The sequence below is a fragment of the Antechinus flavipes genome, chromosome 2 (assembly GCF_016432865.1).
Source record: "Antechinus flavipes isolate AdamAnt ecotype Samford, QLD, Australia chromosome 2, AdamAnt_v2, whole genome shotgun sequence".
Taxonomy (NCBI): Eukaryota; Metazoa; Chordata; class Mammalia; order Dasyuromorphia; family Dasyuridae; genus Antechinus; species Antechinus flavipes.
Window position 1 is genome coordinate 545,204,095 of NC_067399.1, and position 16,588 is coordinate 545,220,682.

The window sequence follows — 16,588 nt, forward strand, 5'->3', positions numbered from 1 at the left end:
GATAGTTTAGGGAGTGGTTTTCAGTCATCATAAAGTTTTCATCTTTTAATCCTTTTCTCTCACCTCCATATTTGATTAGTGATTAATCCTGCTATTTCTACATTCTTAACATCTTTTATGTATGCCCTTTTCTTTCTTGTCCTTTTCTATCACTATGCTAGTTCAAATCTTCATCACCTCATGCATGAATTATTAAAATATCCTTCTGAAAAGCCTCCCTATTTCAAGTCTCTCCCCACCTCTAGTCCATCTTTCACTTAGCTGTCATATTGATTTTCATAAAGCACAGATTTGACTTCATGATTTTCTTACCTTCCGGATGAAATAAAAAAAAATCCTCAGGCTTTTCAAGTCCTTTATAATCTGATCCCTTCCCTTTTTTTTTTTTTTTTTTTAATCTTCTTGTACATTATACTCATTTACATATTCTGTAATCCATTGATCCTGGCCTCCCTTGCTCTTCCTTGTGTAAAGTAGTCCATTTTGTGACCCAAGCATTTTCATTTGTTGTCTCCTATGTCTTGAAGCTATCTCCTCATTTTTTCTTCCTAGCTTCTGTGGCATCCTGCAAGTCTTTTCCTTCAAAATCCATTTTTGTAAGAATCTTTTCCAAGTCCTGATTAATTTTAGTGACTTTTTTTCCTGAGATTATCTGAAATTTTTTGCATATGTATAATTTTGTATACGATTGTTTGTATGTTGTCTCCTTTATAGGGTGGATCTTTGAGAATATATACTGTCTTTTACCTTTCTTTCTTTCTTTTTTTTTTTTTTTTTTTTTTATCTCTAGCACTTAGCACAGTGCCTGGCATATATAAATGTTAGGTGACCAGCTGGATAGAGGAATAGAAGGAGGAGATATTTCACAAATGATTTTAGTTCACAAAATTCATTATTTCCTTCATGCAATAATCAGTGATCATCTATGTTATGTGCCTCCTATGTTCAGCTGTTGTAGGTGCTAGAAGATACATGAAGAAGAATGTAACAGTCCTAAATAGGTGAATTATCTGGTCAGAAGAATCCAAAATAAAAATTAGAATATAAAAACATAAGAAAAATTTTAAATGTTATGCTATTACATGAGAGATCATTTTCAGTTAATATAGTTAGGGAAAGCTAATTCTACTGTTTTCTTAATATTTAATAAGACTTCTTTGAGCTCTCTTGTGAAAGAGAATCTGTGCTGTGTTTGTTTCCTTTCTTTCTTTCCTATCAGTCAACAAGCATTTACTAAACACTTACCATGTGCCTAGCACTGTGCTAAGTTCTTATATACAAAGATAAAGAGTTTCTTGTGATTTGAATATTATCTTTGTGAAGCAATCTACAACTTAGTAGAAAGAATATAGACTGCATAAAATTATTGGTAAATGCTGATTACATTTCTATATCATAAATAGGTATAATAAGTTGGTTGAATTCCATTATAGACATGTTTCTTTATATGACATAATTCTACTAAAATAGGCAATAAAATAATTGTACTTCTAAGGTATAGAGAGAGCATCATAGAGTAGCATCAGTGTAGTAAAAGAGCATTGGATTTTGGAATCAGAGGTCAGGTCTTAGCCTGGATAACTCAGTAGCTGTGTGATTTTGGGAAAGACTTAGGAAAATGTAATCTTAAAGGAAATTTTTTTTTGTCTTTAAGAGCTGTACATTGTAAACATTTAATAAAAATTTGTTGAATTGCTATGAAGCCACCTAACCTTTCTGAAGCTTGATTAAATGGGAATGATAATAATGATAATACGACATACCAACATAGGGTTTTTGTAAGGAAGCAGTTTGCAGATCTTAAAATGCTATGTAAATGCTAACTACAGTTATTTAGGATTGAGTTTCCTCTTAATTCAGTTTGCCTTCTTATTCTAAGCTGACCAGTATTTGGAAATTAATTTCATCTTAATTAACATTAATTAAATGCTTAATTAGGAATTGCTTTTGCTTTTGTTACATTCAAAGAACTGGAGATAGACAAAAATAAAACTGGTCCTGATCTTGAGGACCTTATTTTCATTTTGCTGTTTTGATTATTTGTGTTCTAAAAGTACTTCTTAATTCTATTTAGTTTGAGATTGCGTTTCTTTGTCATTTCATAATTATACTTTGCTAATCATAACTTTGGTAACTTTTCAGTATCTGACATTTCCCATCAAGATGTTTTTGATCTGAAAATCACTGCAAAACTGAATGCATTTAATGTCTTTGTCTGTGATCAGAAGTGTAACATTGCAGATATTAAAGTACAAGGCAAGTAATTACACATTCATCTTACTTTGATCTGTCATAGTCTTCTAGTTTTAAAAATGTATGTAGCAACTTTTATTTTGAAATCGGTTGCCTTTTATTTTGCTTCTAAGTTAACAGTATGGTGGATGTGTTATGAGCAATTAATGAATTAAAAAATAAAAAAAATTAAAATTAAAAAATACAAATATTATACCTTGTATTTTTAGATAAATTTTGTTTAGTGACAAGTAATATGAGAACTTTTTCTTAGTTTTTAAAATAGATTTGACATAAAACAGTGAAATTATTCTTACGTATTCTAGTTACTGTTTTAAGATTGACAAATATGATTTTCAAAAAAAAAATTCAATGGTATTTTATTTTTCCAAATACATGTAAAGGTAGATTTCAACATTCATATTTGTAACACTTTGTATTCCAAATTTTCTTCCTCCTTCTCTTGCCTCTCTTCTCCCCAAAATAGCATGCAATTTGATATAGGTTAAATATATGCAATTTTAAAAAACATATTTCCATATTTGTCATGTTGTGCAAGAAAAATCAGACCAAAAGGGAAAAAAAAAACATGAGAAAGAAAGGAAGGAAGAAACAAATAAAAGTGAAAGTACTATTCTTCCATCCTTGATTCCATAGTTCTCTCCCTGGATGTGGATGACATTTTCCATCCCATGTCTATTGCAATTGCTTTAAATCACTGCATTGTTGAGAAGAACCAAGTCCATCACAGTTGATCATCACATAATCTTGTTACTGTGTACAATATTCTCTTTGTTCTACTCACTGCATTTAGCATCAGTTCATGTAAGTTGTAGTAACAGTGCAAGATCAAAGGGTATGCTTATTTTGATAGCCCTTTGGGTATAGTTTGATATTGCTCTCCGGAATGGTTGGATCAATTCACAACTCCACTAACAATGTATTAGTGTCCCAGTTTCCCCACATCCCCTCCAACTTTTACCATTATCTTTTCTGGTCATCTTAGCCAATCTGAGAGGTGTGAAATGGTGAATTTCAGAGTTGTTTTAATTTGTATTTTTGTAATCAATAATATAGCAGACAAATACAATTTAAAACAACTTTATAACTTAAAGCTAATTTTATAACTTAAAAATTGTCAGGGTGTGGTCATGAAATCATCTTCCTTTCCTTTTTGAGACATCTTGAATTGAAGCAGAAATATATTGAGTACAAAACACACCTTTTGAAGTTGTATGCTTTTTATTTTGTTAATGTGTGCCAAGAATCTGAAAGGATTTCTAAAGACTTACTAATGGCTCCAATAGAAATCATCATATTATTATATCTATATACTCTCAAATATAACCATTCACATTTATTATTTGTGGTGAGCGGTTTAAGAGGTAGGTAGCTTATTAAATATTGGGAGGACTGATGTACTGCTTCATTAATGTGAAACCTATTAGTAGGTTGATAGTTTGTGAAGATGGTTATATTTTTCATATATATGTTTTTTCTTACTCTGTCCAGTAAATTGTAGGGCATCTTAATAAAAATTCTTTTTCAGAGACATGTCTGATGCTATCCATGGGATAGACTTCAGTGCAGAATCAGAGAAAATAAGCTAAAGGAAACATTTCTTGATTAAAATATCTGGGAGTCTATAACTTGTATGTAGTCTAATAAATATTCGAATGTCTGTCAAATATAACAATTTTCTGAAGCAATCACATACTTTGGATCTTTTTCGATATTTAAATTAAGACTTAAGAGCATGGTTGTCTTTTGTCATTTGGTGGCTCTTACTTTAAGTTAATCTTTAATTTACCACTGTGTAAAGGCTTTTGAGTTGTTTTTAATTCAGATAGTACACTTGCCTTTATATATTATGAAATTTTCTGGTTTTAGATAAGGACTTTTAATTTTTTAAGAGTATGATGGCAGAAAATGTTAATGGCTATATAAAGATTTTTTATAGGATCATAGATCAGAGTTTATGCTCAGTAAAGGAAGTCTCTCTCATTTGGTCTTCTTCATTTTACAGATAAAGCTCCCAAGGCACAGGATAGTTAAGTGATTTGACCACAGTGATGCAGAATTACAGAGGCAGGATTTTAATGCCTTGATCTTAAGAATTGTCATTTTCCCTCACAGTGTTATCACTATGCTCCTTCATATTTCCCTCACAATGTTTCCACTATGTTCCTTCATATAATAAAATAGAATTTCAATATAGGACTGGCTGATGTTCAGTATTGATCTTATGGAACTTAAAAAGAAATTTTTGTTTTCAGTTGAAAGTAATTTAAAATTATGAAGTCAGTCATAAAAACCATTTAGCAAGTTTTCGCTAGAGTTATGTTTAGTTTTTATTAAATTTTAGCCACCTCCTTAGCTAGTGTTAAACATTGATACTTGATTATGTGTAATAGATCAATTAATCAGTAAACATTAAGTCCCTATTATGTGCTATCACTGTTGTTAGCGCTGGAAATACAAAAAAAGACAAAGAAGTCCCTGTCCTCTAAGAACTTATAATTTAATGGAACAAACCTGTACCACATTATTGAGCTGATTTTTTCCAACATTCTAGTAATATTTACTAACACATTTCACATATCTATTTAAGATGTTTGTTTTTTAATTTGAAGGTACTTTTTCATCTTACTGGTAATAATATTTGTAATTATTATTAAAGTTGGTTCATTAAAAAAAAATCATTCTCCCAACACAGGGAATTATTTTTATTGATCTTTATCTTAACAACATACTATTTCACTTAACTATTGTTAGATTTATTTTATGTTGAATTTGAAAGTAAGTGAGAGAACTAATTGTTTTTAACAGGAATGGATGCATCTATTTCGGTGCAGTCAAAGAAGACAGAAGTTTTTGCCAGGCTCAGAGATATCATAGTTACAAATGCTGATCCGGTATCCATTCACAAAAAGGTGATTTTTAAAAATATATATATAAATTTCAAAATTAAAATTTATTTGTTTATTGTAATTTGGATTAGGGAAACAACTTGATAAGAAACAATTTATGAAAACAACTTATAACCAGGTAAATCACAGGTAGAAAGAATTATTTAACAATTTTATTTTTAAAAAGTCTTTTGGGAGATATAGTCATATATATGGATATCTGGGTTAGAACAGTGAATAAAGTTAGGGAGAATAATCCTGCTGAGTTCAGATTACTAGCTGCATGACCCTGGGCAAACCGCTTAACATTGTTTGCCTCAATTTCTTAAAATGTAACCTGTAAAATGACCTAGAGAGGGGGAAATGGAAAACCACTCTGGCATTTTTAATCAAGGAAACCCCACTTAGGATCATGAAGAATCAGACATGACTGAAAAATGACAGGCAACAACAAAATGTTAAGTATGTATGTATCAATCTGTCTATCTTCAGCATTCCAGATGAAAAAACCAAGGCTTAGGGCAGTTAAATGAACTGAGGCCCTTGTATGTTAAGAGTTAGCACTTTCTCCCACAGTACTGCCACTGCCTTCCCTCATGCAATAAAATAAATTCTTAACAGTAGATTGGCTTATGTTCAGTTTTCAGACAAATGTAACATGGAGCAAAGTGTGTGTGTGTGTGTGTGTGTGTGTGTGTGTGTGTGTGTGTGTGTATCTCCCACATGACACTTTTTTCTCTTTTCTCTGTTTTTATTAATAACATGATTAAAAATAAAATGTTAGTTATATCTCATTTCTTTTGCCATTATAAGAAATTCTTACTCCTATTAGAAAAATAAAGCTCACGCGACTAAACTGGTATAATAACAAAATATAATACTTTCAGGCTGTCTCTATAGTAGGAGATGAAGTCTTCAGGTTCCAAATGACTCTTTATCCAGATGCCACAGAGGGAAAAGCCTATACTGATATGTCTAAAGTAGATGGTAAATTAAGTCTTAAAGTGGGCTGCATTCAAATTGTTTATCTTCATAAATTCTTCATGTCACTTCTGGTAAGTTTCTTTTCAATTCACTTTTTTTGGGGGGGGAGGATAGCCATGTAATTTTTATGAATGTGTTTGAATGTGGGTAGTCAAAAATGTCCCATATTTAACAGTGCTAAGCTCCACTTAATGAAGCATATAAGCTATCAATGCCTCAAGCACCTCTGTAAGAAAATAAGTTGTTGAATTTGTTCCATTTTACATTGGTAGAGGGAGTTTCCTCATTTGGAGCTTCTTATAATCATGAAACCTCAGTTCTGGTCTAAAGAAAGAGACAGATGTCTAAAAGTCTTTCCTTGCCATATAGCATTTATTAGCAGATGATACATATTAGAATTAGTATATTGTTATTCTAATTTTGGTTCATGAATTTCTGTAAAAACTTTAAAAATTTTTCATATATATTACTTTTGGGGGTATTCTATTTAGTTTCTAAGAATAGCCTCTTATATCCTTAAAGATATCTGCCTTATTTTTCATTGAAATTTAAGTAACTTGAACACATGAAATTTTCTTAAATCCTATTTTAAATCCTGTCCCAGTTTCAAATTCATTGAATGTTGATTAGCTGCCAATTTTGGGTGAGGCATTTTAACAGGCATTGGTGATATATTAGATATGATTTAAAGCCTGCTTTCAAGGAACTTTTATAATATCATGTGTATGCTAAAATTATCATGAAATGGTTGTTAAGAAGGAGACTAAAATAAGTTTAAAGAGAGGTCCAGGCAAAGTGTCATGAGATATTTAAGGAGGAAGAGGACACTTTTTATATTAAGAGAGAGCCAAGAATGGCTTTATGGAGGAGATGGCCCCGGAGTTGAGCCTTTAGGGATGGGGTAAAAAACAAATAGATTGGGAGGGGGAGAAGGAAAATCCATTCTAGGAATTGTTCCAATTGTTTGTTTAGTTGCTTATTAAAAATGAAAAGTGTTCAGTGCCAGCAATTCCCATTTTCTAGAATCCCATTTCATTGATTCAGGATAGATAGCTGTCGTCCAGACTCATGATTTTATAGATATAAGGAACTTCTGATGAACTCCTTTGACCATTATATATCATCACCTGCCTCACCAGCAACTTAAAATATTAAAATATATTAGCCTCATGTAGCTGTTAAAAAAATCTTTAATTATGAGCTGCTAGAGCCACTTTTCCTGAGGAGGCTTTATTTCCTTTACTATTCTCTATACCTTTTTTGGTTTTGATTAAAAAAAAAAAATCATTAAATCCATCAGGTGACTCCTGATGTTTTTGGCTTTTTTTTTGTCCTTTTTTTTTTTTTTTTTTTTTTGTTCTTTATATTATGCATATGGCTTATTTCCTCACTCTTTGTATAATACACATATCATTTCTAAGATTCCACTTTCTTCCAACAGAATTTTCTCAACAATTTCCAGAAAGCTAAAGAGGCTGTGAGCACTGCCACAGCCCAGGCTGCAGAAAAGGCTGCTTCCAGTATGAAAGATTTTGCTCAAAAGAGTTTCCGTCTTTCTGTGGACATCAACCTGAAAGCACCAGTTATTATTATCCCACAGTCTTCAGTATCTTCCAATGCTGTTTTGGCAGATCTAGGTTTAATCAGAGTTGAAAATAAATTTAACTTGGTCCCTGTGGAGCCGTGTAATCTTCCTCCAGTTGTTGACAAAATGAATATACAACTCACTCAGCTGAAGTTATCAAGGTATAAATAAACTTTTCCTGCATGTATTTGAATTATATGTTATTTGGTGAAATGTCATTTTGAATTTGATTTGGATAAGATATTTATCCTTTTTTTTGTCTTAACCACAGAAGCATTTGGTGTGCTTCAGTAATTTTCTTGTCATTATTTTTTGTCAAATTAATTATATTCCTCAAACATTTATTATATACTATACTGATTGGTGCTGTGGGAGATATAAAGACATAGAAGATACAATTCTTCCCTTATAGAATTTATAGTCTGGTAGAAAGAACTTGACAATCAGGTCTCTGATTTCATTGACTGGGTACTCTTTTCTCTGATAGAGATTAAAGTTTCTATGACTTCACCTTCAAGAGTTGCTCTGGTTAAACATTTATATTATAGTCCTGGCATACAGTCCATCAAAGAATGCTTAGTCATTTTGTACTTTTGTGTAGACTCTCCTGGCATATCCTTCAATAACCTAGGGGTCACCTCTGTTCCACACTATAGCAAGCAATAGTTCATAATCACAAATAAATATAGGACAAAATAGATTGTGACAGAACATGAACATAAAAGGTGAAAAAAATTATATATATATAAAAATATATATATTTCAAAAGAGTTTCTAGCATTTGCATTTAGGTTTTTCCTGTGTATGAAGTTTGCCTGTTAAAGTAATAATTTTATTAAAAACCAGTAAAAGTGATTAAAAAAAAAGTTTTGTCATTATATTGGGTCACATACATTACCACTCAGAAGACAACTTTCAATGAACATCAGTCCACAAAATTATACAAATGTTAAGGAGAAACGATTTCAGTGATTGTGCCTACAAGGTTATTTAATTATAGAGTCGTAGTTTTAGAACTTGAAAATACCCTACTGGTCATTTAGTTAAACTTTCTCATTGGATAGATGAAAAAATTGAGGCCTACAGAGATGTAGTGACTTGTTTCGTGGGCAAACAAGAGCCAGAATGTGAATGTTTTTCTTTTAATCCCAAATATACTTCTTCCACAGTGACAGATGCAAATTAATGAATTTTCTTCTCTGGACATATTTGCTTATTTTAGCTCTTCAAGCAACTGAACACTCCACAAAATTGATCTCAACAATCTTAGTACAATTTAAAGAAATCTGATCTTGGTTAATTTTGCTGTTTTTATATAGCTTTTGATGATAATATATTTACCAATGGTAATAGTTTTAATTTTTGTTTCCAATACTTTTAAATTGAGAATATATTATGGAAATGGTTCAAATATTGCTGAAAACTTTTTTTTTTAAATTCTGTGGAATGCAATAAACATTTTTGTTTGGAGAGATAGACAAAGTAAGGAGGAGGCTCAGTTAAAATAAAAATGTGGTATCACTCATTACTGCTGTACCATAGCCAATGGCTGTAAGACAGATAATATAACATTACTCACTCTGCATGACAAGTCTTTAAGATTTGATATATATTTCCTTCCAGTTTGATGATATTTGGAATAGACTGTGGATTAACATTTTTTGTCCTTCAGCTTCAGCAGTGTTTTTCTACAGTGATAGAATCTTTTCTGTGCTATTGTATCTTTTTACTATTAGCTTTTTCAAGTAATATATTTATACAAGGATGATAGAACACTGGGGAATCTAAATTAGTGTTAATATGATTGTCTGTTGAAAAATAAGGGTAATCAACTTGTAGAGTCAAAAAACTTAAAGAAAACTCTTTCCTTGTGAAAGTTGTCTATAAGAATACAAATATTAATTTCTGTTCATGAACAAATAATAGTGAAACTTTTCCATTGTAATCAATTTCAGGTAGCTTTTTTATATTTCTAAAAATTTTGTTCTCTTATCAGAATTATTTTGCAGGTTGGATCTTCAATACCTGACATTGAAATTTTACAGCCAGTGAATATGTGTTGGTCCATCCAAAGAAACTTAGCAGCAGAGTGGTATACAGAAATTCCAGGGATGAAAATAAAAGGGAATCTGAAACCAATGCAGGTGAGTATGGAGAAAAATACTATAGAAATCAGCATAATACATTTATCATTATGACATATCTCATAGTAACATATATTCAAAGTGGTGATATCTAAAAAAAGACAATAAATTAATTGTAAATGGTGCCATATTTGATAACACTTCTCTATTTTCCCCCCTTGCAACAGATTTAAGTAGGTTATAATTAAAAGAACAAGGAAGTCTTCTTTGAATACTACTAGATTATCTTGAAAATATCATTTGTAATGCCCTTTGTTTATTGCTGAACTATATTCCTTTTTCATATGTTAATATATAAATATGTAAATAACTGATGATTTAATAACTTTGTGAATGAAAGATTTTTTATTTTATAATTTTGTGATTCTAATATTTTTTACATGTAACTTGTTGGTGTTTTAAGATTGCCCTTAGTGAAGAAGATTTAACCATTCTAATGAAAATCTTAATGGAAAATCTTGGAGAGGGAGCTTTACAGCCGACTTCTATACAACCAGTTTCTCCAGAGGATTCAAGAGTGAAAAAAGGAAAATCTCAGGATGATGCCGATCATGTGAGAGGTAAAAATTAAAGATTTTTGCTAATCTAAATGGGGGAAATTTTTTAAATTATATTTAAAAATAATTTGGCAGCATTGGTTTTAATTAATTGTTCCAATTGATTTTAGGTGCAATATATTTAGTTACCTAGAATAGAAAAAAATTGTACAAATACAGGAAGAAAGAAAAATCTTAGTCACATATACTTAGATAATGAACTAAAAATAACCACGAAATGTGGAAGAAAATAACACTTCGTTTATCTGGTATCTGGGGAAAATAAGCTATTTTCTCAGATAAGTAATGCTTCTTGTTATAAAATAATGCAACGTTTTTATGGACATCTTTCTAAATTATATTATATTGGTTGTACAGAGTATAGTTGAACTCTTTTTATGTTTCAAGAATTCCTGGCAAGATGATTATAGATAGATGCTGACCTTGAATTCAGCAAGATATGAATTCAGATCTTTCCTTTTATATCTAATAACTTTGTCACTTAACTTTTGGGATTCTTGTTCTCTTTATTATTATCCACTAAATGGACTCTTAGGCTCCCTCCAACTCTGAATTTGTGATACTGTGGATGCTCTTAACATGTTTTCTTGCTTCTGCCTTCCTTCCATATCCCACTTTCTAAGTGTGGGTGTCTCCAAGGCTCTTCTCTCTCCACAGTCGCTACATTTATCAGGCAGGTGCCTCACACATTTGTTTGTCCAGCCCTCTTCTCTCTCCTGAGCTTCTGCTTCATATCATTAATTGTCTGGATTTTTCAAATTAGAAATCCTGCAGATATCTCAAGTTCAATAACTCTTGAATAAAACTTACTATCTTTTCATTCATGTTCGTGCACTCTGTTCCTGTCTCTGTACCTTTTCAGTGACCTTCCCACATGCCTCAGATGCACTCTCTCCTCACCAATGTCTCAATTCCTCTCTTTCTCCAGGGTACAGCTCAAGTACTACTTTTTACATTACATCTTTTCGGCTCTTCCTTCACTCCTCGGTTGTTAGCGTTCTCTATGCTAAATTGTTTTGTGTATTTTTCTGTTTATTTACTTGTATTTTTTCTGTTTACACAATTAGAATGTAAGTTCCTTGAATAGGATTTCATTTTTTGTATTTCTTTCTTTAACTCCTAACATCATTCCTGTAATATAGTAAATACTTAATATAATTGAAAGCTCTCCAGGGAAAGTAGTTCCATGATTTTGTTTGATAATTTCTGCTGTATAACAATTCAGTTTTCTTTATATTTAATATCTCAGCACTGGAAATTATTACCTTCTTTTGGTCTGCCTAGATATTGCCAAGTAAAGAGAAGGCAAGTTAGCTGGATTACAGCATTTAGTAGGGGAAATAATGTAATAGAGAAAGAAACTGGAAAGGCAGGTTGAGACCACATGGTGAAGAGCTCTAAATTCCAGAAAAGAAGTTAATAGTGTATTATAGAAGTAATACTAGAATTTAGGAAGTAAGGGAGTACCATGATCCTATTTGTCCTTGCAGAAAATCACTTTGGCTGTAGTGTGGAAGATGGATTGGCTTGGGGAGAGACTTGAAATAGATTGTTCAGGCCATTGTAGTAATCCAACTCAGAAATGATGAGGGCCTAAAACGTTTTGGTGGATATTTGAGCAGAGAGAAAGAGTCAGGTGTAAGAGATATTGAAGAAGTAGGAACTACAAGATTTGGCAACTCGTTATACCTATGTATGTACATACAGTGTGAAGGAGAGGTGGGAATTAAAGAAAGTGCCGGAATTACAAGCTTGGTAGCCAGAAAGAATGGTAGTGCTTTTGACAGACACAGGGATGTTTGGCTAGAAGAATAAAAAGATAAGATGCTATTGCATCATCTAGGCAGATTGCCATTATTACTAATGGAGGGATACTGATAGAAGTGGTAGGGAAAGTAAATGAAAAAAATGTTTTTGAGTTGGATGAAGACTTCTTGGTAACTATAAATACATGCGTGTATGTATAAAAAGATAGATTTAGTTGTGGTTCCACCTAAAAGTTAGAGAATAAACTAGATGATCTCTTGAAGTCTTTAAGTTCCATGTATATATGTGAAAATGTAGTACAAAATGCATCCTAACAGTCCTTTTGTAATGATAGTACCTTCTACTTTCAAATAAAATCTACAAAGTAGTTTATAATCCCCATTTTACAAAGACATAAAAATACTGCTTTTTACAGAGATATTAAAAGACTTGGTCAAGATCAACAGAAGTTGTATTTGCTCTTTATAGGAGTGACAAATTTTGTCAGTGCCACTTTGCTGTTAGGTTAATTTAGAAAAGATCCTCTTTTCCATCAAATCTTTTAACATGTAGAACTTTGAAAAATATTCTAGTAATGGGAGTTGTCATTAGATTTTCCTGTATTTATAAATAAAAAATTGCTAAAAATTTTTTTTCAGGTTCAGATTTTGATACTCCTGAACAAGACATGAAAACTCTGAAGCCTTCTGACATTCAAAATGTTAGTCTTCAATTTGATTTCCACTTTGAGTCTCTCTCACTTGTCCTCTACAACAATGATATAAATCAGGTAATGTAATATTTCTACAGTAGGAAATGCAGTTGAACAAAGTAGAATATACGTTTATTTGTAAAAAAGGATTCTAACTTTGTGAAATTAAGGTGATTTCTAACATACTTTTGGAATAATTGTGCCTCATATATAAAAAGCACTTAGATATTTCTTGAATAAATGAATTAATGAATGGATAGCATTGTGAATACTAAAAAAAAAAAAAATACTTTCTTTGATAAAGGCTTCATTCTCAAATAAATTTTACATTCCCTAATTGATAAATGATCAAGGGATATGAACAGGTTTTAGTGAACAGTTGTTTGATATTGTATCGAGTTGTTAAGCCAATTAAATGTTTAATTCTGTGATTCTGTGATATTATTTAATTACCAATTGGTTTTATTATCTTTCTCTTCAAAAATGTGCCATAGGGTTCTACACTTTCATTTCACAGTGACCATTTACGTCTTGGTGAATTCAGGCTCCATCTTATGACTTCAGAGGGACAGATGTTCAATGATGGTTCATTAAATATCTACCTTAAACTGCAAACATGTACACTTGATGATCTTAGAGAAGGTGTTGAAAAAGCTACATCAAGGTTTGTTAATGCTATGTTTTGGATGAATTACATATTTGAGATTTAAAAATGTACTTAAATTTTCAATAATTAAAATTTTCAGTGTTTTCTCATTTGAGACTTATTATTTGGCTGAGCCTTACATAATCATATTTTTCATCACAACTAGGAAACAGTACTCCTGATATAAGGGACTTTAAAAGTAAACCAGCAAAATGGATCATTTTCTTTTTAAGGAAATTGCAATGATAAAAAAAAGACATTAAGACTTAGGATGGAAATAAAAATAATATTGAAATAATTATTGGGGTGGAAGAAGATCCTTTTGATAAACTAGGGACAGGATTAAAGATTAGAACAATTTTTTCACTAGTCTGAGAAGCTCCTGGGTGAGGAAACTTTTTCTACTAATGTAAGTTGGCACTTTCTCTATTCTATGTTCTCAGAGAATTTCCTCAGTCATTGAGAGGTGAAGTGACTTGATGGGACTACAGTAGCCAGTGTGTGTCAGAGATCAAAACTGAACTTGGGTTTTCTTGGCTTTAATGCTGAATGCTTCTTTTGATAAACTTTTGCTAAATTATTTATATCAAAAACAGTCTATTTTCCTTAAAATTTTAGAGGTTGTATTTCCTTTGCTTAATTTTTTTTGGGGGGGCAAACATCTTTTATAGGCACTACTTTCATTAATGTCTAATAATAATGAGAATTTCAAGCAAACTTTAAAAGAGCCTTTATTTTAATAACATTCTTAAGCTTTCCCTCAATTTATAACTGGAAAGTTATAAGTTATAAGAAGTACCTAAAGGGGAAAAATAAATAATAACCTGTTTAATTTTGAAATTTATTGAACACATCCTGTACATATATCTTGTCTTTATATTTAATGAAAAACTTAGGATTTAACTAATTTTTTAGAAGTAACTTTTAACCTTTCATCACTTCTTTCCTGCGTAGGAGATTTTTGCTGAATGCAGTATTAGACTTTTTTTTTGACATGTTATTTAGTTTTGTTGATCTGTTTTTCTCCTTTTCTCTTTATTATAAAAAGATGGCTCTCTTTGAAAGGGGACAGGAAAGGGTGCAATGAGAAATGTTGACAATACAAAAACAAAAGATTTTATTTTTTAAATAAAAACCTGTTTTTTAAAAAGTAAATTTGATTAGTTATATTGATGTTTATTATTGTTTGTAATGGTCATTTAGTTAAACTTTCTCATTGGATAGATGAAAAAATTGAGGCCTACAGAGATGTAGTGACTTGTTTCGTGGGCAAACAAGAGCCAGAATGTGAATGTTTTTCTTTTAATCCCAAATATACTTCTTCCACAGTGACAGATGCAAATTAATGAATTTTCTTCTCTGGACATATTTGCTTATTTTAGCTCTTCAAGCAACTGAACACTCCACAAAATTGATCTCAACAATCTTAGTACAATTTAAAGAAATCTGATCTTGGTTAATTTTGCTGTTTTTATATAGCTTTTGATGATAATATATTTACCAATGGTAATAGTTTTAATTTTTGTTTCCAATACTTTTAAATTGAGAATATATTATGGAAATGGTTCAAATATTGCTGAAAACTTTTTTTTTTAAATTCTGTGGAATGCAATAAACATTTTTGTTTGGAGAGATAGACAAAGTAAGGAGGAGGCTCAGTTAAAATAAAAATGTGGTATCACTCATTACTGCTGTACCATAGCCAATGGCTGTAAGACAGATAATATAACATTACTCACTCTGCATGACAAGTCTTTAAGATTTGATATATATTTCCTTCCAGTTTGATGATATTTGGAATAGACTGTGGATTAACATTTTTTGTCCTTCAGCTTCAGCAGTGTTTTTCTACAGTGATAGAATCTTTTCTGTGCTATTGTATCTTTTTACTATTAGCTTTTTCAAGTAATATATTTATACAAGGATGATAGAACACTGGGGAATCTAAATTAGTGTTAATATGATTGTCTGTTGAAAAATAAGGGTAATCAACTTGTAGAGTCAAAAAACTTAAAGAAAACTCTTTCCTTGTGAAAGTTGTCTATAAGAATACAAATATTAATTTCTGTTCATGAACAAATAATAGTGAAACTTTTCCACTGTAATCAATTTCAGGTAGCTTTTTTATATTTCTAAAAATTTTGTTCTCTTATCAGAATTATTTTGCAGGTTGGATCTTCAATACCTGACATTGAAATTTTACAGCCAGTGAATATGTGTTGGTCCATCCAAAGAAACTTAGCAGCAGAGTGGTATACAGAAATTCCAGGGATGAAAATAAAAGGGAATCTGAAACCAATGCAGGTGAGTATGGAGAAAAATACTATAGAAATCAGCATAATACATTTATCATTATGACATATCTCATAGTAACATATATTCAAAGTGGTGATATCTAAAAAAAGACAATAAATTAATTGTAAATGGTGCCATATTTGATAACACTTCTCTATTTTCCCCCCTTGCAACAGATTTAAGTAGGTTATAATTAAAAGAACAAGGAAGTCTTCTTTGAATACTACTAGATTATCTTGAAAATATCATTTGTAATGCCCTTTGTTTATTGCTGAACTATATTCCTTTTTCATATGTTAATATATAAATATGTAAATAACTGATGATTTAATAACTTTGTGAATGAAAGATTTTTTATTTTATAATTTTGTGATTCTAATATTTTTTACATGTAACTTGTTGGTGTTTTAAGATTGCCCTTAGTGAAGAAGATTTAACCATTCTAATGAAAATCTTAATGGAAAATCTTGGAGAGGGAGCTTTACAGCCGACTTCTATACAACCAGTTTCTCCAGAGGATTCAAGAGTGAAAAAAGGAAAATCTCAGGATGATGCCGATCATGTGAGAGGTAAAAATTAAAGATTTTTGCTAATCTAAATGGGGGAAATTTTTTAAATTATATTTAAAAATAATTTGGCAGCATTGGTTTTAATTAATTGTTCCAATTGATTTTAGGTGCAATATATTTAGTTACCTAGAATAGAAAAAAATTGTACAAATACAGGAAGAAAGAAAAATCTTAGTCACATATACTTAGATAATGAACTAAAAATAACC

General features: G+C 30.9%; 1 protein-coding gene across 1 annotated transcript in view; it reads left to right on the plus strand.

Annotated features, from left to right (window-relative positions):
• VPS13C (vacuolar protein sorting 13 homolog C) overlaps window positions 1–16,588 on the plus strand; it is a 186,969-nt gene that overhangs the window by 98,424 nt on the left and 71,957 nt on the right. The window contains 8 exon segments of the mRNA XM_051973796.1: window positions 2,143–2,256; window positions 5,062–5,165; window positions 6,029–6,196; window positions 7,567–7,871; window positions 9,707–9,854; window positions 10,258–10,414; window positions 12,817–12,947; window positions 13,364–13,533. Coding sequence (XP_051829756.1) covers window positions 2,143–2,256; window positions 5,062–5,165; window positions 6,029–6,196; window positions 7,567–7,871; window positions 9,707–9,854; window positions 10,258–10,414; window positions 12,817–12,947; window positions 13,364–13,533 — 1,297 coding nt within the window.